General features: G+C 36.7%; 2 protein-coding genes across 6 annotated transcripts; one reads left to right on the top strand and one right to left on the bottom strand.

Annotated features, from left to right (window-relative positions):
• On the top strand, window positions 1–23,590 carry LOC107878222 (protein RRP6-like 3). Of its 5 annotated transcripts, none has more exons than XM_047393889.1 (13): window positions 301–440; window positions 569–892; window positions 994–1,241; window positions 1,896–1,994; window positions 2,419–2,502; window positions 2,646–2,732; window positions 3,543–3,663; window positions 17,858–18,060; window positions 18,137–18,181; window positions 19,198–19,709; window positions 19,793–20,291; window positions 21,997–22,622; window positions 23,310–23,590. In XM_047393889.1, the coding sequence occupies exons 3-13, from the start codon at window positions 1,101–1,103 to the stop codon at window positions 23,386–23,388; spliced, it is 2,496 nt and encodes an 831-aa protein (XP_047249845.1). In that variant the 5' UTR covers window positions 301–440; window positions 569–892; window positions 994–1,100; the 3' UTR covers window positions 23,389–23,590. The 5 variants fall into 5 exon arrangements, with proteins under 5 accessions (XP_016580631.2, XP_016580630.2, XP_016580632.2 ...); XM_047393890.1 differs by having other exon boundaries at window positions 312–440; window positions 858–892; XM_016725145.2 differs by lacking the exon at window positions 569–892 and having other exon boundaries at window positions 1–440; window positions 17,873–18,060.
• Window positions 23,591–24,120: 530 nt separating this feature from the next.
• Window positions 24,121–25,505, bottom strand: LOC107878224 (probable NAD(P)H dehydrogenase subunit CRR3, chloroplastic). The gene is made up of 3 exons (XM_016725148.2): window positions 25,161–25,505; window positions 24,737–24,876; window positions 24,121–24,666 (listed from the first exon to the last, which is right to left on the bottom strand). Exons 1-3 carry the CDS (start codon window positions 25,376–25,378, stop codon window positions 24,542–24,544), a joined length of 483 nt encoding a protein of 160 aa, XP_016580634.2. The 5' UTR covers window positions 25,379–25,505; the 3' UTR covers window positions 24,121–24,541.
• Window positions 25,506–25,768: the final 263 nt, after the last annotated feature.

The raw sequence follows: 25,768 nt of genomic DNA, 5'->3' as shown, positions 1-25,768 counted from the left end.
GTAAGTGAAATAAATTGAAATGGAGGGGAGTATATGTCTGGGCTTAGACCAAGTATTTGGGCCAAAATTTGAAGCAGAACCAGAGCCAAGACATTTTTCTACAGCAACACCAAGACAAGCCGCCACAACTAGTATAAGACTTGCATTTCAAAATCACCCCTACAAAAGTGAAACAAAGAATCAGAAAATCATTGAAATGGAGCACAGGCAAACTTTAAAGCTTGCTGTTAAACTCACCATAGCTACTTGCCTTACAGTAGCCATTTCAATATTCATAACAAAAACTTACAGTAAAATCCAAAAACACAACAGAAAAAAGCAACAAAAGAAGCATTCCTGCTATCTCAATGCTGAAATCAAACCTCAATTTTCCTTCAAACGAGTTTTCGCCGATAACTCGTACTCGCAATTCAAACACCTCAAGCATGATAACACCAATGGTACTACTACTGCAATATAATTTATCTTATTATTTATTTACTATTTGTTTTTGAGCTTTGCCACACCTCCACTAAATCCATGGATACCTGTCACCTCCCACCAGTAACAGTAACAGATATCATATCAGGTATGCTGTCCACCAAAGCTATAGTTGATATCAGGCCCTCTGTCCACGAATGCTAGTACAGACAGGAAGAATCACCTAGTGTTTTTAAATTTTTTTTGATAACCGTGGTGTCGGGCCAGCTCTGGCGCACCTCGACTAAATCCATGGAATAATTGCCACCTCCCACCTGCAATAGATAGTCTGTCCACCAAGGCTAAGACAAATGAGACGAATCACCTCATTTTTTAATTTTATTTTTGACAATTGTGGTGTCTGGATCATCTTTTGCGCACCTTGACTAAATCCACAGGGTACCTGACACCTTCCTCAAGCAACAAAAATCAGGTAACTCTGTCCACTCGGGCTAGTATAGATGGGAAGATTCACCTAGTGTTTTTTTTTTTTTTGGGAAACCCTAGCTAAATTATTGTGAATGTATGTGACAGAGGACTTTACGAATGTTCATCCGTATAAGACGGAGATTAATGAGCTGTTGAAGAGTTCAAATGTTGAATTTTTGGAGAGTTTTAGTGGAAATTTAGAAGATTTTAAGATGCGTGAAGAATATGTATGGGTTGAGACTGAGGCTCAATTGCGGGAGCTTGCGGAGGTGTTGAGTAAGGAGAGAGTGTTTGCAGTTGATACAGAGCAGCATAGTTTGAGATCATTTCTAGGCTTCACGGCTCTAATTCAGGTTTTGTTCTTCTCTTGATTAATTATGTGCTTCGCATTGTTGCAATACTTGCTCAAATAGTATTCATTTGCGAGTTGTGCTTCTAGTTGTCATAAAATGTTATAAATCTTTTCCAAGTTGTGTTTTATTGTTGAAAGTATTTTCTAAAGGAAAATGTTCTATACTGAGGTTTATGTCATTGATGAGTGGTGAATACATTAACATTGTTGTTAATATTAGTGCGCGCTTGGAGTTTGGACATAAAAAATGTGAAATTTGAAAGAAGTAGTATTTGTATAGAAGTTGAAAAATGGTATTTGAAAATTGAGTTGTGTTTTTATGAATACAACTTGGAAAAATGTTAAATTTTGGTGAGTGATTGGGAGTGAAAAATGTGAAAATAGATATTTGGAGTTATTGAATTCCGGAAAATTGTAGCAATTCTGTGACCAAACATGAATCTCAAATACAATTCCAGAAAAAAGTGAAAATTATCCATGGCAAAGAAGCCCTTAATCACTCAAAATTGTAGTGAACCCTTCCACTTCCATGCCTCGTTCCCTCCCTTCTACTGTTATCATAAGTTATCTACATCCTAGCCAAGCACTGCCAAATGATTTTCTAAGGAAAAACAATTTCTATCATTGTAATATACCTTTTGCACGTTCTGAGCAGATATCAACTAAAAAGGAAGATTATCTTGTGGATACAATAGCTCTGCATGATGTAATGGCAATTCTTCAGCTTGTATTTGCCAATCCGGAAATTTGCAAGGTGACCTTCTTAATTTATGTGCTGATTAATGGCTATATTTCTTGTTTAATGTATAAATTACAAGCTGGTAACTCAGCACTGTATTAGAAAGGTATTTCACAATCCACACTTGTGGTGCATAGTGCTAATCAGAATAGCTAATCTTTTGCTTCTTCTTAATACCCCCTCTGTCCATGTTTGACTTGACACACCTCTTAAGAAGCAATAAATAAAATGGTAATTTTACTATATCACCTCTTATTATAAGTATATTCACTCATTGGGAAATGCATCGGAAATAATTAATACTTAATAATAAGGGTAAATTAGGTATAAAGTCGTAAAGTATCTCTTGGCCTCTCAAACTAGACATCTATGTTTAGTATAGTGGACAGAGCAAATAGTTTTCATGTGACTCATCAAAAGTTTTTTTTTCCTGTTATAGGTATTCCATGGTGCAGATAATGATGTTCTTTGGCTTCAAAGGGATTTCCACATATATGTTGTTAATTTATTTGACACTGCAAAGGTAAGATGTCAACTTAATATATATTCTTTTGTCTAATGAAGTGAAGATTTTAACTGAAGATGCTTGGTGTGTTTTTCTTGTGTATGGTTGACAGTGGTGTTTCTTGTTTAGTTTTAAGCTGTTTTTGTTTTGTTATATTCCAGGCTTGTGATGTGTTGTCTAAACCACAAAGGTCTTTGGCATATTTGCTGGATACATACTGTGGCATTGTCGCAAATAAATTATTTCAGGTATAGAAAGAAGCTTGTTGGATAATCATCTGCTTTTTACATACTCTTCTATTTCCTCCCTTGGCTAGCTGTTGCTATCTTTACTGTTGATTAGTTGTGGTGGATGGATTTTTTAAAATCTATATTCCTTTATTATTATCAGTGTCATTTTGGTGGTTTTGATTTCTGAGGGAACTTAGGAATGTAATACGTTTTCATAGTGGAAAAGAATAGGATAAAGGTTGTGTGGGTTCTAGATTGTATTTATCTCTCTTGAAATGCTACTTTGATTTCCTGTTTTCTCAGAGCAGATGCATCAAGACTACTTGTGTCCCTTGAAGTAAAGAATTCCTTAAATAATGGTGATATTAGATGAAAGCTGCAAATTAAGTGATTATCTAGGTAGTGTGACTGCAGCACTGGAGCTGTCCTTCTTGCTACCATCTCAAAGACTTAAGCTTAAATTGTTAGTGAAACAAGATTTGCACTTATAATGTCTCTGAGCATACTGGACACTTTGAATAGGAATATAAAACACTGGCTATTTTCTCTTTGAAATAGGTAACACTGTGGTTTGGGAACCTAAAGTGGCTGGCTGTTGTTCTTTATTATCAACAAACATGATTTTCAGTGGATACCTTGGTGTTTTGAGCATATTTCATGCTATACTATAGATACATTGGTGATTTGAGCATGTTTCATGCTATACTGTAGATACGTTGGTGATTTGAACATGCCGCATGCTATACTGTAGCATTGTTGCATTGCTGTTATAGTTGAGCTAGTACATCTTGATCTAAGCTACAGTTCTATTCTTTATTAAAACTTTAGAAAGAAGACTGGAGGCAACGTCCACTGCCAGCTGAAATGGTGCAATATGCTCGAACTGACGCTCACTATTTGATGTACATCGCGCATCGTCTTTCTTGCGAGCTCAAACAACAGGATACTGGTATGGTTCTCCACTTATATAAACAAATGAAAATTAGTCTTCTACTACCATCTCTCGTGACTAATATGTGAAAGTGTTTATACTTAATATCTCTATGAGTGGAAAGCTTGCTGAAATCTCTCAGTATACACTTCTGCAAACTTATTATTTGGATACAAACTACGGTTTGTTGAGCATTCCTGAGGTTGAGAGGAAGTGTTTGTTATTGAGCTCTTTTACCATACAAACAAGCCCTTGTAGGCAGGTGAAGTACTAAACTAGATAAAAGTTTCAAAACAGTAAGTCTAAATAGAATTCAGAAATAGTGACCGTGACAATTGTGAGGAAAAAAAGAGGAAGAAGGGAAAAAAACAATGCAAATTTGAAGAAGAAAGCAGAAGAAAAAAAGAGACTGCAATACGCGCTGTTTGGACTGCTAGACTCGCAGTTTAAGTCTCGTGCAAATTTGGAAAGAGAACCCTAAAATTACCTTTTATCTTTTAAAACCCTAAGTTGCCTTTCTCGCCATGGCATGACCACGAAGCGGAATGTCGATGAAGGCACACCTCGCCTCTCATCATTGGCAACGAGGCGAGTGCCTTTCTCAAGCCCGACCCAACCCAATAGAAAACCCTGTTTTACTTGAAACAGAGCCTTTCATCGACAACCTCTTCTTGAATGAGACTTCTGAGCTGAACTCTCTCTGGAAAGAGAGGGGGTTGGAGTCGCAACCCCCTGAAATTACACCCTATGGAGCTTTAGGGACCATTGAGGAGAGAAGGGATCTGATAAGTGGAGAGGAGAATCTGCATGCGATCAATTTCGAAGATCGGGGGAAGGTTATACTGTAACCACTTCTAGTGGGGAGAATGCTATTCAAGAGGTTGAAGAAGCTGAAGAGATGATGAATTTTGAAGAGCCTTTACCCCTTCAAATAAATGATTCTTTCTCAAAGCAGGCAATTGAAGACAGCTTCTCTGTGGGTCCAATCAAATGTTCTAAAGCTCAGTCAATTGTTTGGGGCAACTTTCAAAGGTTGTAACTAAGTGGCTTTCAAACTTTTCTAATAGTTGACCAGAAAAAGAGAGAATTGAAGCAAAGGCAAACAATGTCCAGAAACCAATCCCAAAAGAAATCAGGAACTTGGAATTTTATGTGAAGTTCAAAGGAGAGCCAACAAATAGTCGGAGAGGATAAAATCAGCCAGAAGTCAATGCAAGTTAAAATTTTCACTTGGAATGTTAAGGGGGTAAAACCGTGAAAGTAAGAGGGATAGTTAGGAGACTAATTCAACAATTGAGGGAAAAGGGGGGGGGGGGTGATATCTGTTGAGAGAGACTAAACTGATAGAAAATGAGACATAGGTCTTTAGACAACTATGGCAAAATAGATGAATGAAGGAGTTTCATTTGAATGCAATTGGGAGAAGTAGGGGGATAGTAGTGATTTCAAATAAGAGATATTGAGGAGGGGAATTGGCGGCAGCAGCTAACCAAAGTTTGACAGTAAAGTTTGAAGGCATTAACCAGGTTCCTGCTTGATTTCTTAGTGCAATTATGCTTCCTGTGATACTGTGATCAAGAGAACTATGTCAAGAATTGAGCATCATCGGGTGTTTTGTGGTGGTTACAATGTCACAAAATATCCAAACGAGAGATCAGAAGGGCATATAATAACATGGCCATGAATGAATTCTCAGAGTGGATTGGGAGGTTGGTTTACTTGGAGAAGAGGAGATACTCATAAATCAACCTCCAGAATAGATATATTTTTGTTTTCATCTCATTGGGATGAAACTTTCACACAAATCAAATAGAACTTGCTGCCTAGAATAGGTTTAGATCACAATCCCATATGTTTGATTGTGGTAAGCTAAATGTGAAAAGTCCTATTTCAAGTTTGAACAGTGGTGGCTGAGGGTGGCTGGTTTTGCTCATCAGGTCAAGCAGTGGTGGTTCTCTTTCAACGTAAATGGCACAGGATTATATGTTCTAGCTTCCAAATTGAGGATGCTAAAACAACTGAAGGAATGAAGATTGGTGCACAGGAGTAACTAGAAATAGAGGAGGGAGGAAATCCTACACCAGTTGTCAGAGCTAGAAAAGACTCAAAGAGTTGAGACTACTAACAAAGGATGAAATTCTTCACAATGTTCATCTGTATATGGAGTTTGAGGAAATTGCTCCATATGAGGAGATAGCTTGGAGACAAAGATGTAGGATATAATGGCTCAAGCAGGGTGACAAGAATATCAAGCTCTTTCATAAGATCGTCACTACTTATAAAAGGTTCATTGATGGTGGAAGAGAATTCTATCTCAGATTCAAAAGAGATCAAAAGTGAAATTATCATCTTTTTCCAGAAACTTTATAAAGAGACCGAATACTTGATACCTAAGATTAAATTATAAGGTATGGGCAGCATCAATAGGAAAAAAGAGATTGGCTACAAAGACAATTTGAGGAGTATGAAGTTTTGAACTGTATTAGAGCATGTGCCAGTGACAAGGCCCCAGGTCTAGATGGTTTTCCCATGAGTTTTTTCTAGAACTTTTGGGAGGTGCTAAAGGCTAAATTTATTGATGCAATCAATCAATTCCATGAGAGACATGTATTTGAGATGAGCTTAAATGCCACTTATGTGGTTCTCATCCCTAAGAAACCAAGGACATCTGCTGTGAGAGTTCAAACCAATTAGTCTCATTGGTGGAGTATATAAGGTTTTTGCCAAACTTTTGGCAGAAAGATTGAAGAGGGTAATCAACAAGCTAGTCAGTAAAATCATGGATGTATCTTTGATAGCTAGTGAATATCCAGACTCCAGACTTAAAAGTCAAGTCCTAGGGATCATGTATAAGCTTGATATTAAGAAAGCTTATGATTATCTGGACTGGGATTTCCTTACGAGCATTTTGAAGCAGATGGGCTTTTGTATCAAAACTGTTAAGTTCTCCATTCTGATTAGTAGAGAACTCGCTGTTTTTTTCTCCTTTAGAAAGGGATAAAGACAAGGCGACCCTTTTTCCCCTTTCCTTTTCATCCTAGCTGTGGAGGGACTTAATAGCACAATGAGAATGGTTGCACAAAAAGGATGGCAAAAAGGATTCATTATACTGGTGAAAAATTACAAAAGGTGATAGTGTCTTTATGCAGATGACACAATCACCTTTTTTGAGGCTAAAGCTAAATAAATATGTTTCATCAGGATTATCTTAGTAGTTTTTGAGGCAGTTTCAGGACTCACTGTCAATTGGAGGAGAAGTAGCATGTTTCAAGTAAAGTAGTAGTAGCTAACATCCAATTTTTAGCTAATATTTTGAGTTGCAAAAAGTTCTCAACTACCTACTTGAGGATGTCACTGGGATAAAATCATAAAGAGTTAGAGATATGGAATGGTATTGTGGAGAAGACTGAGAAAAATCTAGCCACTTGGAAGACACAATATGTATCGTTGGGAGGTAGAGCACTATTGGTCAACTTTGTCTTGGATGCCCTCCTGACTTATTTCATATCTTTTTTTCCCTAACCGCTAAGGTGGAGGAGAGATTAGACAAACTGAGGAGGGATTTTCTCTGAGCAACAAGGAAGGGGAAGATATTCACTTGGTGTAGTGGCAAGCTACTTAGCTTAGTAAGCAATCAGGTGAACTTAGTATTAAGAATTGGGTCTACAGAATGGGTTTTTGTTATCAAAATGGCTATCGAGGTTTGGTAAAAAGGATAATACTCTTTAGAAGGAAGTTATCCTTAGCAAGTATGAACAAACTAATCAATGGACTTCTAACACTATGTCCGAACTTATGGGGTCCCAGTTTGGAGGACTATAAGGAACTTATGGCCTATATTGTATGAGAACATATCTATAAAGTGGGAGAGGGCACTAGAACTTTGTTCTGGAAAGACAAGTGGAATCGTCAGGAATCTCTCACGGAAGCTTTTCCCACCTTTGCTTTTTTTGAGATAATCATGGGTGGAACATCATCTTTAAGAGATTGCTCAATGATTGAGAGGTGGATAAAGTGGCTGATTTACTATAGAGATGGGGAGATTTCCCGGGTTCAGGCTTCCTTATCTTTTCATGTTTTGACAAACCTAGTTGAAGGACCTTCTATGTAAATTGGAGTCCCTAAATACAGTAGTACAAAATTGTCTTATGTGCCAGCTGTCTTGTATGGCAGCAAAATAGTGGGACGTGCCCTGCAGTGATCGTCATCAGCATCCACCAATGAGAAGGCCGCTCTCCTATTGTTCTTTATATATATATATATGTATATATATATATATATATATATATATATATATATATTCAACATCTTGAGGAGAAAAGCTTAGTTTTTGCACATTCTCAAAAAGGTTTTCTTCCCCACTTAGTGGGAATATACTGGGTATGTTGTTGTTGTAGTTGTCAAAAATGTCTTCTTCTTGCAAAAGCTGTTGGGTCTCACCATTGAAGACAAAGCTTCATGTCACGGCCCAAACTTGGGATCGTGATGGCACCTATCCAACCCTCCATGATAGGTAAGCCAAGAACCCAATCGCAAATATAACATCTCAAATGTATAGAAGTGGAAGGAAATACAAACATAATAAACCTCAAAGAACCTCAAAAGTAGATTAACAGAGAAGTATAGTCATAGTTAAAACATAGATAATCCCAGGTCTAGCAGTCACTAATACAAGCTACTAAATACAGAAATCAACGAAAAGTTTGAGTATCTCATAAGCAGAAAATGCATAAAGATAAGGCTAGAGGAGATTTCAGTAGTCTCTGAAAATAATAGCAACTATCTTGAATCTCCAAAGATGCTAATGCAGAACGAACCCCAGGAATAAATGCCCGGAGGTTGTCGGATCGGTACCTGAACATGAGGTGTAGACAAAACAAGAGTACGGAACCACGTGTACTCAACAAGCATCATCAACCGACCCTAATTCAAAGTGGTGACGAGAAACACCACGTTAACCATCTAAAACAATCATACAACCTACACTCAGGAAGTCACCCTATTCTAACTGAATAATCAAGTCTAACAGACATAACGATATCATAACACAGTCCAAGAAATCCTCAATACAGTGAAAACAAGTAACAAATATACAAGTTCTTAATAAATAGTACAAAGTCAACAAATACACTTTACTCAATCTGAACCAAAAATGAATCAGTGCAGTACAATGCAATGCAATGCATATGCTGTGCACACACCTACGAGCAATGACTTCAAGGTCAGGATCCTTGGAGGACTCACAAGGTCCATGTACTGTGTAGACGTGCACTCCGACCCCAATAAATATATTGTGCAGGCGTGCACTCCGACCCCAATTAATAAATAGATAATATTGTGCAGGCGTGCATTCCGACCCCATACAAAATACAATGCATGATGTGCAGGCATGCAACTCCTATCGTAAAACAATTCATATACCATAGCAAATCAGGAAAATAGTTCAAAACATACAATTTACTTATTTTAACCCTTCAGATAACAACGGTACCCACATAGATGCTCGTCACTTCACCTATATGGGACCTCCATTTTCCATTACTCCCATTACACATAACTTACACATAAACACTTTGAAAAGAGTCTAAGAAAGAATCAACTTGCCTTGAAAGAAGACCCGAGAGGGAAAATCCAAAGCCGGGATGGATCAGATCTGATTTTTATCTTTTCAGACTGCCTCCGAACGAGCCTAATATATTCAAATATGAAATTTATTCGTAAGTAGAATAACCTAAATTAATAATCTTGTTTCAACCATGATTTCAATTAATAGGTCAACCTCATATTTCTTAAATTTCAAGCTCAGGACTACACCCAATTTCTCCAAATATCATGAATCTAATGATGTTCATATAATATGATATCAAAATATTCTATTTCACATACCAATATATATATTAAAATTGAATTATAAAAAGATAACTATAAGAGAATTTAAAAACCTAAATAAATTAGTTTACAGTAACGAAATTCATTAAATGTAATAATTTAACCTTCTATATCAATCATGACACCATTATTGATCCAAAAGTCCAAAAGATTCCCATTGCATTTGTAAGAAAAAATGTTGAAACAAAATTCAATGTTCAAGAAAACAAATGCTGTTTCTAGAACTATAACCTAGTAAGTTAATTTAATTCTTCAATCCCAATGTGCAGCAACCACTTATGATCATATATCATGTTTCAAGATCCTACCAATAATTATTTATAACAAAATCTAAGAGCTCGTGGATGAGGCTTTACCTGAAGCGGTAGTTTTCGTCTCCCCAAAGTTCAAGTTGCAAACCGTCCTCAAGAAGTATTTGTTTTTGAAAATAAAATATATCTTGTGATCCAGATATACAAATACCTAATAACTTAAAATTATTCTCATTCATGGGCCAAGACATCAACAACAACATACCCAGTGTATTCCCACCTAGTGGGGTCTGGGGAGGGTAGAGTGTACGCAGACCATACCACTACCTCAAGAGAAGTAGAGAGGCTGTTTCCGATAGACCCCCGGCTTAGGCATAGGCCAAGACATGGGTTATTAAATAAAAGTGGACCTGGTCCATTATCCACTAAATAGGTTAATTATCTAAAATAAAAGAGTTTCGAATAGAATCTCGTAATTTGTTTGAAACCCCTTGAAAATAAATCGAATATGTACATTGACTAAAAAAAGTGCGTTTCGAACCTATTGGGAACATTAAAACACTAATCCGAGGTCATATCTATCGAAGGTTGACCATGATCGAACTTAACTTTATTAAAACTCAAGAACTCAACGACTTAAATCACTTTCGAATACCTTGAGGATTGATACTACCTGCCTCCATAAGTCATAAATAAAACAAATTTATAAAATAATTTGCAAGGTCGTTACACTTCAACAACCTAGAAATTAACTTGCTCATAGTAAAGAATGTATTAGTTTCTAGGTTGATTAAGTCTTTATATTTTGTGCTTAAAATTGTAAATCCAATCCTCATACTGAGGTTTGTGTGGTAGTTCTTTTCTATTTTTGTTTCAATCTAGTGGTTAGCTAGAGTAGTTAATGGGATCTTCACAGTAGAGTTATTGTGAAGAGGTGTGGTAGTAGAATTACTGCAGAGGGGTTAGGGATTAAGAGGTTAATTCCTAGACTGCATTTAGCTAGAGTTAGCTAATGGGGGTTCACAATAGAGTTATTGTGAAGAGGTGTTGTAGTATGCCACTACAAAAAAGGGTTGGGGATTATGAGTTTAATTCCTAGATTGTGTAAGGTTGTAATCAAAATTGTTGCTAGGTGATTAGTGAAGTTGTTGGTGAAATCTTACTGGGGCAGGTCGGAATTTTACTCCCTTGAGCAAGGAAGTTTCCACGTAAACATCCCTAATCATTTTCTTTATTGCTATTTACTTTGTGTTGTTGTTGGTGTTCGTTTTCCTCATTCAAGGACTAGGTATTGGATCAGGTCCTTGCTGCTGTGGTGGACTCGCGTAAACTATCAAGGATGGAAGGAAACCATAGGAAGATTCTATAAAAGAGATCTCTTGGCTCAACCTGGAAGAATCTCTGGTCCTTGGAAACAAGTTTGGAAATGCAACATCCCAACCAAGGTGAAGTGCTTCACATGGTTGGTATGTAGAAGAGCATACCTGACTCAGGAGAAGCTGAAGAGGAGGGGATTTCATTGTCTCAAGATGCTTTTTCTGTAATGAAACGGAGGAAACAAACAGCCACTTGTTTCTCGATTGCAGAGTTACTGTCCAGGTTTTGTACATGTTTCTCAGCCTCATCCAAGGATCCTGGGTGATGCATGAGCATCCTGCAGACCTATTAAGTTGTTGGATAAGGAGAGGAAGCAAGTCCCAGAAAAAATGGTGGAGTTTAATTCCTTCCTATATGGTGGTCAATTTGGAAGGAAAGAAACAATAGATGTTTTGAGAATATTACTAACTCAATGCAGAAAGTTAAACTGCATTAACACACTGTATGTTTGGTGCAAAGAAGAGGTTATAGATGAAGCAGAACAGTTGGTAGATTTCCTAGGTTCTCTGTAATAAAGATTACTTGCCCTTGTAACTTTTTGATGGTTGCCAACACACCTGCGTTACTGATGAATACAACTTTTACCGTTCTCAAAAACCAATCCATGTCCAGTCTCATAAAATGGAAGGGAGTACATAGTATAATTTGCATCCTTTCTGGACCTAGTGGTTTAAGGTGACAGAGATTTTTGAAGGTCAGTATGAACAGGTCCATAGCAATATCTGCAGCGCCGGATAATCTGAGTGAAGGATAATGGATAATTTGGGGCTTTACTGCTGGAGAACTCTGTTAGAAGTAACTTAAGCTTCTAAATGTCCATTAGAAAGGCTGCACTTACACTTGGGTGCCCATGAGTACGCCATGCTTATAGGGAGTTTGTTCTTTAAAAGATCATAAAATAGTATGTTTCATTTGCAAAAGTTGTTAGTGAGACCACTAAGATATCAAAGCTTTAAATGGAACGACAATATGACAGTGGTTAATGGCTATTTTGCTATTATTCCAGTGGTGATTGCTATGTGTTGACTATGAGAATTAATGGAGAAAAATATTATTGAATTGTGTGTATACATAATTACATTGAGACCTTATTTATAGACACTATAGTACAATACTTTTTCAAGTAGGATTTTTATATACTATTCCTATTTCTACTCATATTCTAACACTCCCCCTCAAGCTGATGCATACAAATCATATGTACCTAGCTTGTTACAAATGTAATTAATACGACGACCGGTGAGGGACTTGGTGAAGATATCTGCAAGTTGATCACTTGACTTCACAAATTTTGTAACAATATCTCCTGAGAGTATCTTTTCTTTGACAAAGTGACAATCAATCTCTATGTGTTTAGTCCTCTCATGAAGCACTGGACTTGATGCGATATGAAGGGTTGCTTGATTATCACACACAAGTTCCATCTTACCAGTTTCTCCAAATTTTAATTCTCTCAGCAACTGTTTGATCCAAACTAGCTCACAAGTTGCTACAACCATTGCTCTATATTTTGCCTCCGCACTAGATCGAGCAACCACACTCTGTTTCTTACTCTTCCAAGACACCAAATTACCTCCTACTAAAACACAATATTCGGAAGTAGAACGTCTGCCAGAGAGTAATCCTTCCTAATCAGCATCTGTGTATCTAATGATATGCTCGTGACCTCGATCCTCAAAGAGTAGTCCTTTACCTAGAGCTGACTTTATATATCGCAGAATACGAACAACAGCATCCCAATGACTATCACAGGGGGAAGTGATATGTCAGGTCTTGTCACGGTGAGATAATTCAACTTTCCAACCAACCGCCTATACCTTTCAGGATCACTGAGTGGCTCCCCTATCCTGGTAGAAGTTTAACATTTGGATCCAAAGGAGTGGCAATGGGTTTACATCCCACCAAACTTGTCTCCTCAAGAATGTCTAAGGCATACTTGCATTGAGAAATAACAATACTTGATCTGGACTAAGCAACCTCAATACCTAGAAAATATTTCAGTCTGCCGAGGTTTTTGGTTTGAAAATGCTGAAAGAGATATTGCTTCAATTTAGTGATACCATCTTCATCATTGCCGGTGATAACAATATCATCAACATAAACCACTAGATAAATATACAGATTTGATTGGAATGCCGATAAAACACTGAGTGATCAGCTGCACTACGAATCATGCCAAACTGCTGAGTTACTATGCTGAATTTTCCAAACCAAGCTCGAGGGAATTATTTCAGACCATAAAGTGACCTACACAATCGACATACAAGGCTACTAGACTCCCCCTGAGCAACAAAACCAGGTGGTTGTTCCATATAGACTTCTTCCTCAAGATCAACATGTAGAAAGGCATTCTTAATATTCAAATGATAAAGAGGCCAATGAGGAACGACAACAATGGATAGGAAAAGACGGACAGATGTTATTTTATCCACCGGAGAGAAAGTGTCACTATAATCAAGCCCAAATATTTGCGTGTATCCTTTGGCAACAAGGCGAGCCTTAAACCGATCAACCTGACCATCCGGACCAACTTTGACTACATAAACCCAACGGCAACCAACAGTAGATTTACCTGCAGGAAGGGAAACAAGCTCCCAAGTACCACTTGCATGTAAAGCAGACATCTCATCTATCATAGCCTGCTTCCACCTTGAATGAGAAAATGCTTCACTATAGTTTTAGGGATGGAAATAGAGGACAAAGATGATACAAAAGCATAATGGGGTGATGATAAACAATGATAACTCAAGAAATTATAATGTGGGTTAGCATTACGGGTGGAACGCATACCTTTTTGAAGTGCAACTGATTGGTTAGGAGAAGGCAAGTCCGCAGTAGGAGCAACGTCCGACACATGACATGAATCATCTGGGACTAATGGTGGACGTGGACGACGATGGTAAGTCAGAAGTGGTGGCACTGCAGCTGGAGACGTAGAAGTAATAGCTGATTCCTCAAAGGTTGGTTCGGGTAAGTCTGGAGATGCGGGTAAGACCAAGGATGGTGCGGGTAAGACTGGAGATACGAGTAAAATCTCAGAGATATCAGGATGATCAGAGGATATATAGTAAGGTCGAGATTAAAAAAAAGTGACATCGACGGACATAAAGTAGCGACGAAGATTCAGTGAATAACGACGATACCCTTTTTGAACTCGAGAGTAACCAAGGAAGACACTTGAGAGCACAAAAACTTTTGAATATAGAAAATATCTCAGAACGATCTTTCATTAAGAAAACCCAAGTACATCTTGAAAAATCATCAATGAAACTAACAAAATAACGAAAACCTAAAGGTGAATTGACTCTACTAGGACCCCAAACATCAGAATGAACTAATGAGAAAATAGACTCTGAATGACTCTCAATACTACGTGAGAAAGTAGCACAGGTGTGTTTCCCAAGTTGACATGACTCACAATCTAATGTGGATAAACTAGACAAACTAGGCACCATCTTTTGTAGCTTGGATAGACTCGGATGTCCCAAACGTTTGTGAATTAGGTCTGGAGGGTCTGTAACGGAGCATGCTGTGAAGGAATTTGAAGAGGTAAGATGGTAAAGGCCTTGTGATTCATGTCCCGCGTCAATCTTCTGTCTCGTTCCGCAGTCCTGCATTAGAAAAGAGTCATAAAAAAAGTTATGCAACAATGAAGGGCATATGTCAAACGACTAACAGATGCAAGATTAAAAGGACAATCAGGGACATAAAGAATAGAGTCTAGAGGAGAGGGACAGAAGATAGGGGTTTGGCTTGTCCAACTCTTTTTGGTTGTGATAGCAGGAAGAGATTGTGAATAAACAATAACAGACAAAAGTGATTTGTTACCAGAAATATGATCAGAAGCACCTGAGTCCATAACCTATGATCCAAGAGTACTAGAATGTGAAACACAAGCAAAAGGATTACTAGCAACAGAAGCACTAGGCTGGGCAACCGAGGCTAGGGGTGGGCGTTCGGTCGGTTCGGTCTGATTGTTTAATATCGGTTCGGTTTATCAGTTTTCGGATTGACAAAAATGACATCCATAAATTCGGTTTGGTTCAGTTTTTACAAATTCGGTTCGGTTATTTCGGATTTTTATTTCGGTTTGAAATATTAAAGTAGTTAGCCTTTCTTTTTCATAACTGAACATTTAAAATTGATGGATTTTTGTAGAAAAATTATTTTTTTCAAACCTGTTTTTCATTCTCAAATATAAATAATTATAAATAACTCAACATGGATGAAACGAAACGAAATAATCATAAGCTTAACATAATACATAACGTCATTAATCATTACATATAATAAAACCTTGCATAAATAGTCTACAAAACAACACAAAACTAGTAAAAATAGTCCACGAAACAACATACTTTCTGCATAAATAGTCCATAAAACAGTCCAAAGTCACCGAGTCACTAAAACAATCCATAAACAGCCTGCGGCGTATGCGAATTTTGCTGTTAAATGTTAATTGTGAATGTGAATTACTAAATATTATATATATATATATATATATATATATAACATAATAATGTTATATATATATAATATAATATTATATTATATGTATATATATAAAATATATATATATATATATTATTTATTTATTTATAAAATTTCATTTTTTCGGTTTAAATCGAATTTTTTTTTAAAACCGAAAATTGAACCGAAAAATCGAAATTCTAAAATTACAAACCGAATCCAATCCGAAAAACCAAAACCAAAATTAAATTTCGATTTTTTCGGTTTAAACCAAAATATGCCCAACCCTAACCGAGGCTACTTGTGGAGATGTCTGCTTACTTGCTCGATACTGAAGGAACTCATCATATTCTGTTTGGCCAATATGAGCATTATTAGATGGTCGATTAGGCTGTGGAGATATCTGCTTACTTGCTCGATTCCGAAGGAACTCATTATATTCCTTTATAGCAATAAGATCATAACTGGGTGGTGGACCAAGCAAACTATGGCATATATCCTGAGTGTGTCCAACTTTATGACAATAAATACACCTCGATCGAGATTTTCCAGAACGACCTTCTCGCCGATTTTCCATAGGCTGATATGGTCGTTTTTCTATGGTTTGAGATGCAAGAATGGAAGAGTCAACAATGGGTGATGAAATTACTTTGTGATTGGGAGGCGCGACAAGATGAAGTTGACGAGAGAATAACTCATCAATTGTAGGAACCGTAAGACTAGTTAAAATCTGATCACGTACAACATCATGGTCAATAAAAAGTCCAGCAAGTGTAAGAACTAAAAACAACATTTGTCTGTGCTCTTATTGTTTTTCCACATCCGCAGTGACGGGCATCAATGTATTAAATTCTTCCATGACTGCTTGTACTTGTCCCAAGTAAGTAGACATATCGGATTCTTGTTTCTTCAAGTTGGTCATTCGAGATATCACATCATAAAAACGAGATATGTCATTAGTGTATAAAGCACGAGCCTTTTTCCAAACTAAATAACACGTTTGGAATGGACGAAACAAGGGCATCAACTTGGAATCAATAGATCGTCATAAGAGACTACATAATTGAGCGTCAACTTTCTCCCAGTGTTCTTTAGCTTTTGCATCTTCCGCGCTAGATTTTGCCTTTTCATCTACCACACTAGCCTTGTTTGTTAAGTGATCTTGGATACCTTGACCTTTGCACCACAACTCAATTGAGGAAGCCAGGCTAAATAATTTGAACTTCCCATTAATGGTTCGGAAGTGATCATAGGACTTAAACTTCCGATTCCAGTAGTTTTGGGGCCAAAAACATCATACCCAAAAGACATCTTAACTTGAAAACACCAAGAAACAGGATCTGGATTTCTGAAATCTTGCAGAAAAGAAAAAAAAAAATCTGATGTCGCCGAAATTAGGGTTCCGGCGGTCGGAATCTTCAAATATTGCCGGAATCGGAAAAAAGAAATAACTGGCCGAAGCAGAATGGATCGGCGACCCCAACAAGAAAAGAACAACTCAAAAATTCGACAGGATATGGTCTCCTGTGCTGGCGTGTGATGAGATCTCGCCGGATTTCAGGATTCCTGCTGGCGCGTGGCGGCGCACGACTGGTAATATTCCGGAGGTTTTGGTCGGGTTTTTGTCGCCTGATCTTTAAGATCCTCTTGGTGGTGTTATATTTTTCACACTACCCACAAAATAAAATACGACACAAATCAATCATCGGAATTGAAGCACGGTGACTGAGTTATTTTTTTTTCTGATGTTTCTCACCAATGCTCTGATACCATGTAAGAATTAATGGAGAAAAATATTATTGAATCGTATGTTTACATAATTACATCGAGACCCTATTTATAGATACTATAGTACAATCTTTTTTCAAGTAGGAATTTTATATACTGTTCCTCTTTCTACTCATATTCTAGCATTGACATTAGGGCAGATGGGGTTCTGCAGTTATTTGTTGTCTAGAAGATAAAGGATTAACTTTTAGAGTTAACTTTCTAAAGGTGTATGAATCTTTTTACTCTGAACTTGTGTGTTAGTAGAAAATGTAGAGAACTTCTAATGTTTTCTAACCCCAAATTTTTGAATATTGAAATGGGGTAGGACCAAACAGTTGAGTCATATCGTTAGCTCCACTTAGCTTGGGATTGAGGTGTATTGTTCTTGTTATTATAAGTTTTCCCAAGGTAATCCTTTAACTAATTGATTCGTCTGAAGTATCAAAATCCTGAAGATATTTGTGTAACAGAAAATTCATCACATCTCAGAGACAAGTTCAGTTTTGTTCTTGAGGCCAGCCGGCGTTCCAATGCAATCTGCTTACAACTTTTCTCTAAGGAGAATGAAGCTTACCCAGGAGAGTCTGTTGCATCATCTATAATCTCTCGTTACCAGAGTGACCATGGAAGTTTTATGTTAAGTTCTGATGAGTCGAAGGTACTATTCTCTGTATGCTCTTTTTCCTCTTTAGAGAGCTTGATTTCTGAGTGCTGATTACTTTTTTTGGTGTTAGTTCCATGAACTCGTGAGGCGATTGTGTGCTTGGAGAGATTTAATGGTAAGTCGTATTTGGATCGTAATATAATCTCTTTATCATCATGATGTTGTGTGACAGATTCTCTGATAATCAAGTGTATTATCTAATGAACATTTCTCGTCCACTACTGATGGAGAGAGATGGTGAGCTAATTGGGGAAGTGCCAGATAACAAAAGGGATTGATATCTTCTTTTTTTTGTTTCACCTTAAAGAAGGGGTTTATATTTGAAAGGGCTTTCTGTGTTCTTCTCCCCAAGAAGTGGGCAATTAGGTGTTGTGGCACCAGAAGGAAAAATCTGATCGTTGGTGATAGTTGAGAGTTTTTTTTATTTTGAAGATTGCTTCAATTGCTAGTAATGTGAGTACTGCAAAGGGAGTATATTGGGTGAAATATTTGGTTTTTGATAACAGTAGGGCCTCTGTATGCGAGGAGAAATGTTAATACTGATTTATCAGGTGTTTATTTTCTTTTTTGATTTAATACAGTTGCTTCATCTGCTCAATGTTCAGAGATGACTAAGTTGCTCTAAGCATTGAAGGACTGCCATATACAGCATGTATTTTGAATGCTTTGTTACTAATAGTTGGAAGTTAATTTAAGAAATTTTGCACATAACTAATTCCTTTTTGCAATATTGCATTTGGAATTACCAACACTGTCGTTTATTTGACCCTCGTATGATTTCAGCACTGCGACAATTGGGTTTCTTGTATTTTGACTATGACGCTTCCTGGAGAAAATATATAGTATATAGTATATAGCATATATAAGCGACCTTAATTATATTACAATTATGGCAGTCCTTTTCTCTCTTTGTATACAGAGGTTAACATCTCGAGCTGTTCAAGGTTTCCATCTGCATAGCTTCACTTCAACATTTATTTCGTTCAGTTGTTTCTTGAAATCCAGTTTCAATTTTTGATAATTTGCTTATATTCTTTGAGCTTACTTAATTTAATTTGCATCTTTCTAGAGCTTACTTAATTTAATTTGCATCTTTCTATAGCTTACTTAATTTAATTTGCATCTTTCTAGGCTCGTGTACATGATGAAAGCCTGAGATATGTTTTATCTGAGCATGCCATTATTGCGCTTGCAGCTAAAGTTCCTACAACAGAATCGGATATATGCAACATAATATCAGAAGCTGATCAGAATCTAGATTCTCAGAGTAATAGCAACTTATTTCCGTCTCTTTCACCTGTAGTTTGCAGTCACCTGGACGATCTCGAGTACTTGTTTTTAGATGAAACAGGAAAGAATGATGACAATTGGAAGTTAATTCTTCAAAAGTGTCTTGGGTCGGATGGGAGTTGTCCTCTTTCTGTATATAACTATGCTCTACTATCCAAAACTAGCTTGAAGATGCCAGTTAGATCTGCTTTCAAGCAAAATGGACTGAAAAAAAACAAGCAATTTGCTAAGAAGGCTTCTCGGAAGTTGTTTGTCCAAAAATTTTCTTGCAAATCTCCTGTTTACCATAATTGTAGGATTTACGCAAATGACGGAAGATTATTATGTTATTGTGATCGCAGAAAACTTGAATGGTTAGTGAAATATTGGGTTTTTTCTAGTCTTTGTCTTCAATAATTGATACTTAGTCAATATGGGCTCTGAAACCTTCTTGCAGGTATGTCAACCGGAATTTGGCGAAACTTATTGAAGAGAACCCTCCTGCTATAATGCTTCTTTTTGAACCTAAAGGACGGCCTGAAGATGAGGGCAATGATTTTTACATCCAAAGTAAGAGAAATATTTGTGTTGGCTGTGGTGAAGGAAATCACTATTTGCGTTATCGAATTATACCTTCATGCTATAGAATGCACTTCCCGGAGCATTTAAAGAGCCATCGCTCTCATGACATCGTCCTTCTTTGTGTGGACTGCCATGAAGTTGCTCATGCTGCGGCTGAGAAATATAAGAGAAACATAGCTGCAGAATATGGGATACCACTTTTTGTTCGTCGAATAGTTGATTCTAATCAAAATCAGAATTCATCGGAGTCATCTGTGCCAAAGTTAAATGATGAGAAGGAAGGAGTATCTCCTTTACAGTTGCGTACAGCAGCCATGGCATTGCTACGTCATGGATTAAGAATGCCAGCTGAGCGCCGAGAAGAATTAATAATGGTATGGAAGTTTAGCATATTTTGTATATACATGTACCCTTAGCTAATAATATAAATAAAGAAATCTTCAAGTATTGCTTGCTTTGCTAAAAGCAATGCTTAGGTTAAGCTGCTCTGTCATAGATTTACCACTGCTTGCAGCCATAAATATTCTTTTTCCTTGATGATTGTCATGTACATCGCTTAATGGACCTTAGAAGTGGATTGATCAGGACTTAGCATCTGGTTGATAGCTGAATTTAGCACTTCAAGCAAAATGTATTTTCTGACTAGACACTAACTGTGTTTGATAACAAAAGCAGGTCACTTTGTTGCTTGCTGCCATCTAGAACAACTACACCTCAGTCCTAAACAAGTTGGGTTGGCTTTATGAATCCTCACTAACCATGTTACTGATGATGGTGCCAACAAAAATGTTCTTCAAATTTTAAGCAGAGACAGTTTAACTTAACCCTAAGAGGGAAAAAACTAGTTTATGTTTAATGCGTAATATCCCATATTTGAAGGTCAGTGACTAATGATGGTTCAATATTTTTGATTGTACCACATTTTGACTATATAGACTATATACCTAAATATCATGGCATCCTATTTTTTATAGCATACATAGATAACATTGTTATAATTAATATTAAGACAAGAAATATCAGCATAATTAGATGTTAAACTTTATTATAAAAGAAAAACATAATTGGATGTCAAAAGTGCGAGAAGTTGTATATAGTTCCTAATTTTATTGATAGGAGACAACTCAGTATTACATGTAGGGCTAATGTCCAGACAATGCCCTTGTATATTTTCTTAAGTACTTCCAGTTGAATTACATACATAGTTAATTTATTCAATTGTATGAATTTCATCTTCGTATTTCATATTTCAGTTCATATAAGTATCTAATTTTTTAATCTGTTGTCAGCCCTCCAGTTTTGCTTTTCTCTGCTAATGATTGTGGTAGTGTAAACTTCTCATATTTGATTCGCTTTCATCTTCGATCTCTTTCATTCTTGTTCTTTTTCTATCTTCTTGTTTGATGGCTAATCTATTCAGTCGATTATATTTTCCATTTACCCCCCCAAATTGTTACCCTTTAGAAGAGAATGCAGTGTCTGGTAATTATGCTTAAGTTCATTAACAAGAAGGCTAGCATATAGCAAGGAGCAATATCTTGGTGTTTAAGCCAAAATGTTGAACCTTGTCAATCACTAGCAAGTGCTTTGATTTTGCGATTCCAATTGTTTGTGCATGAACTTGTTTAGTGCTTATCATTAGAAATGGAAAAGAAGAAGACCTGGAAAAAAGCTTGGCGTTGTTGTTAAAATATAGGGTAACAGTTCTTCACTGTGAAATATATACCATTCAATGGTGATAATAATACAGTCCTCTCTAGTTAGATGTTTTAGACTGGAAATGCAATATTTATATTATCCTTAATTCTGTTTCTATATGTCCTTCTACCTTACTCTTTCTTGTAACTTGCATCCTTGATTCTGCAATAGCAAGTTAAAGTTGAATGAATTGTTTTGGATGCACTTGCTGAATTTGCATCATGCAATCACTTCCATAGTTCTTCGTGTATATTTTGATGTTTCAGATTGTCTTACTCATCTGTTTTCCCAGACGTCTTTACTCTCTTCATCAATTTAAGTAATCCTTTCAATTCGCCGCTGAGTTATTTAGACACTTTCTTTTTGTCTTTGTTATTGTAGATTGTCAGGAACTATTATGGTGGAAGGGAAATTTCTGATGAAGATCTCGAAAGAGCTTTGTCAATTGGGATAAGTACTAATAGGAGAAGGCGATTTGAGAAAAAGAGAATGTTCGCTTGCAAAGACTCTAGTAGAAGTACCACACCAGATGATAAGCTAGATAATAAGCAAGCCAAAGGAGCCTCTGCGCCACAGGAAATTTCAGATAATTCAAGCCACAGTGAAGAAAATGCCAACATTTTAACAATAGAGGACATGAATGTTAGTGATTTGAACTTTGGGGTCAATGGTGGGTCCTCTATTGTTGATAATAATGATATCCCCCTCGGAAGAGAATCCCCAGTGAAACATGATGATATTCTTCCAGAGTCATATGTTGATGAAAACTGTGATGTGTCTAATGGAACTGGTAATTCCATTGATAATATTAATGCTAGTGTATCATCTAAACGAGACTCAAAGCTCTCACTATTAGGACATGGACCACATGGGAAGCAAGTTGTTAATCATCTACTCAAGGAGCATGGGGAGGAGGGAATTCGTGAATTTTGTCAGAGATGGAGACAAGTTTTTGTTGAAGCTGTTAATCCACGCTTCTTACCTGCTGGCTGGGATATAATGCACAGGTTAGGAATCCACTGTCATCTCCATTTAACATTTGATCGTTTAAAGTGAAATAGGATTTTATACAATTAATATAAAATGATATTTGACCTTTCATTTTAATATCTACCTTTTAGCTTCAAGATACTACCACAAGATGAGAGGTTAAAACCGTAGTTTGTTTGAGGAGTTTAATTATGAATGTTTTGCTAGTAGAGCATGATTAGGGACACTTTTGCGTCTGAAATGTAGTAATAGAACACATTATAGAATAAAATCAATCCCAGCAACATGTGCTGGCGTAAATTTGCATAACTACACACAAGTGGTGAATTTTGTCATTTTGGGGATGGATAAATACTTGGCGCAATGAGAGTTGATGCATCTAAGAAATAAACATGTCCTCCCTCCTACTGCTCGAAAACTAGCAGCATTTTCTTATCATTTTTCTTCCAGTAACCTTAAAATGGAAGGTTCCATCATTTTTCTGGTCAAATGCTATATATCTTGTCTGATGCATCTTTATATCAAGGAAAGTGTTGAAGCTGTTAATCAGCATTCTTAGAGGCATAGATCACAGATCATATAGACGTGCAACTTTAGTTTGTGGAAGCAATTCAGGTTTAGTTGTCGATCTTGGATCTATGACTTTTTGGTGACAATTATTTTTCTCTGTTCAAAGGCACTGATATGGCATATATTTTTGCCAGTGGTAGAAGAGAATTCGGGGAGTTCAGTGTCTACAATCCTTCTGTGAAAACAACTCCTGCATCTGCTTCTGAGCAGTAGTGACTATGATAAAGGCAAGTAACAGATGCTGCAACTTTCTCTTGCCAGTCTCTCCATTTCTCAGTTCCGTCGTGAAGGAGAGTGGTTCTTGTAATATAGAGTTTAAAGCTCTTAATAGATTATGGCTATGCCTTTGGTTTTGTTCTTTGTACTAATAAAAATTTCAATCGTCCAGTTTTTTAGTTTTTCTGCTCCCCTGTTACTTTTGTGTTTTGTCATCATGATTTATTTGTTATTTAATTTCAAGCGTGGTAGAGGTAGATCGAAGAAATATTGGAGGGAGGTGATTAGACCTGACATGGAGCAACTCCAGCTTACCAAGAGGACATGACCCTGGATAGGAAGTTGTTGAGGAGGTGAATTAGGGTAGAAGGTTAGTCTGAGTTTAGGTTATTGTATCTTTTGGTGTGTTACTTGGAGTATGTTGTTTATGGTATTATTGAGTTTGCTAATCCCTATTATATCTTGTTCTTTTACTGTTCTTACTGTTACTGTTCCTTAACTTAGATTGTTCTATTTTGAGCCGGGGGTCTATAGGAAACAACCTCTCTATCTCACATTTGATGTAGTGGTATGGACTGCGTAGACTTACCCTCCCCAGACCCCACTTGGTGGAAATATACTGGATATGTTGTTGTTGTTAATTTTTTGAAAGCTTTAGTTGATTTAATATTCTTAGAAAATGAATAATGTACCAACTTTTAAAAACATGAAATTGAAAAGGAAAGAAACTAAAACAAAAAAACACTTACTTTGAATGTTGGTGTATTTTGTTTTGTGTTACACGTTGAGGGATGACTTCTTTTTCGTTATCAGACAAGTTGACATCTTTTTGTTTTTCTCATTTCAACTTTAGAATTGATCGGGTGGTAACAACCTCTTGCAGAAATGTAATGCTCCGTACAATAAAACCTTGTGGTTTGATCCTTCCTCGAACCTGCGCATAGGGGGAGCTTTACTGCATTGGGATGCCTTTTTTTTTTTTTTTTTACTGTAGAATTGATAGTAACACCATTTTGTGTTAGGGTTTTGTAACAAGCTACTCTTAGCACTAGTAATGGCCTATAGTTCAACACTTGTATACTACTACTAGTACACTTTTAATACGAAGGAAAGTAACATAAGTTGAAACTGGTATGCAAGGGGCAACTCTTTACAAAAGCAAGTCATCAAGAAATGGAGTGGTGAATGGTAGGTTGAGCATCCCAGAAGCCAGAAGAAATGCAAGAATCCACATTGGTAGAATCCATTGAAACACAGCGAGTAAAATTTGTTTTCCTGAGACAAATTGTTTTCATTTAATACTAGCACATGGAAGTAAATAAAAGAAAATAGATTAATTAATTACCAGCAGAGGCAGATGTGTTTTCAGTTTTGTCAACAAGCCATTCACCAGTTTGTCTTAGCTTCTTCTCAACATCCCCTTCATTCTCCCCAACAGAATTTGACAAAATTGAATCAAACAGTGTCTTGCTCTCCTTTGCATCCCTTAACAAACCAAAAAAAAAGAAAAAGAAATTGAGATTGTAGTATGTATGTATCTGAATCATATATGTTTGATGAAGTAAAAGGGGCGCCTCACTACTAGAAACGGAGGTTTTTCCCACCGCGAATCAATTGGAAATTTGTGCTATAAAATATGATTTCCCCACCCATTTCCCCACGAGGACCAGCTCACTAGAAAAAGACGGCGGGAATAATATTTGTGAAAATAGCCATTGAACAATTTTCAGTGGGAAATTTCAACAGAAATAGTGAAGTTTTAGCAGTGCCTGCTGGTATCCCTGTCTCTGAAAATGCCAGCACCAATAGCTCTTTCAATCTCTGCAACTGAGAGTTTCCTTTGATTCTGCTTCTTCTTCTGCTCAAGTGTTGTTTGGCTTTTGAGGAATGGAGGTTTTAACTTTGAAGGTAAAGGGTCAGTAGGTTGAGATGAAGATGCAAGAATTGTGTGAGCTTTTGCCATAAACATACACTTCACTCCAATCATTTTGGATTATGTCTAGCTACCCTTATCTTCTTGTAATTTGTAGACACTAGCATTTAAATTTGGGACCAAATCCTCCAAAATAGTACAATCTGTTCTTTTTTATATAAGCCTGTTTTTCAAGTGGAGAAATCCAAACGGAATTTCTTTTAGTGGCCAATATTAATGCACTCTCAATCACTGACTGATCGATTGATAGCTGGTTAGAATTATGCAGGTATTAATAATACACATATTAGTTATACGGTTATTAGTTTATACATATATTAGCCATTTCATCTTCTACTCTCCATAAGATAATACACCAATTTCTTCATAACTTATACATGAATTAGCTATGCGGATTTTAAAATTGCAAATCAAACATCGTATTAATCTTATGAATGAATAACT

The sequence above is a fragment of the Capsicum annuum genome, chromosome 7 (genome assembly GCF_002878395.1).
Source record: "Capsicum annuum cultivar UCD-10X-F1 chromosome 7, UCD10Xv1.1, whole genome shotgun sequence".
Lineage (NCBI taxonomy): Eukaryota > Viridiplantae > Streptophyta > Magnoliopsida > Solanales > Solanaceae > Capsicum > Capsicum annuum.
The sequence above is the reverse complement of the archived record's forward strand: the minus strand, read 5'-3'. Positions and strand labels throughout refer to the sequence as shown.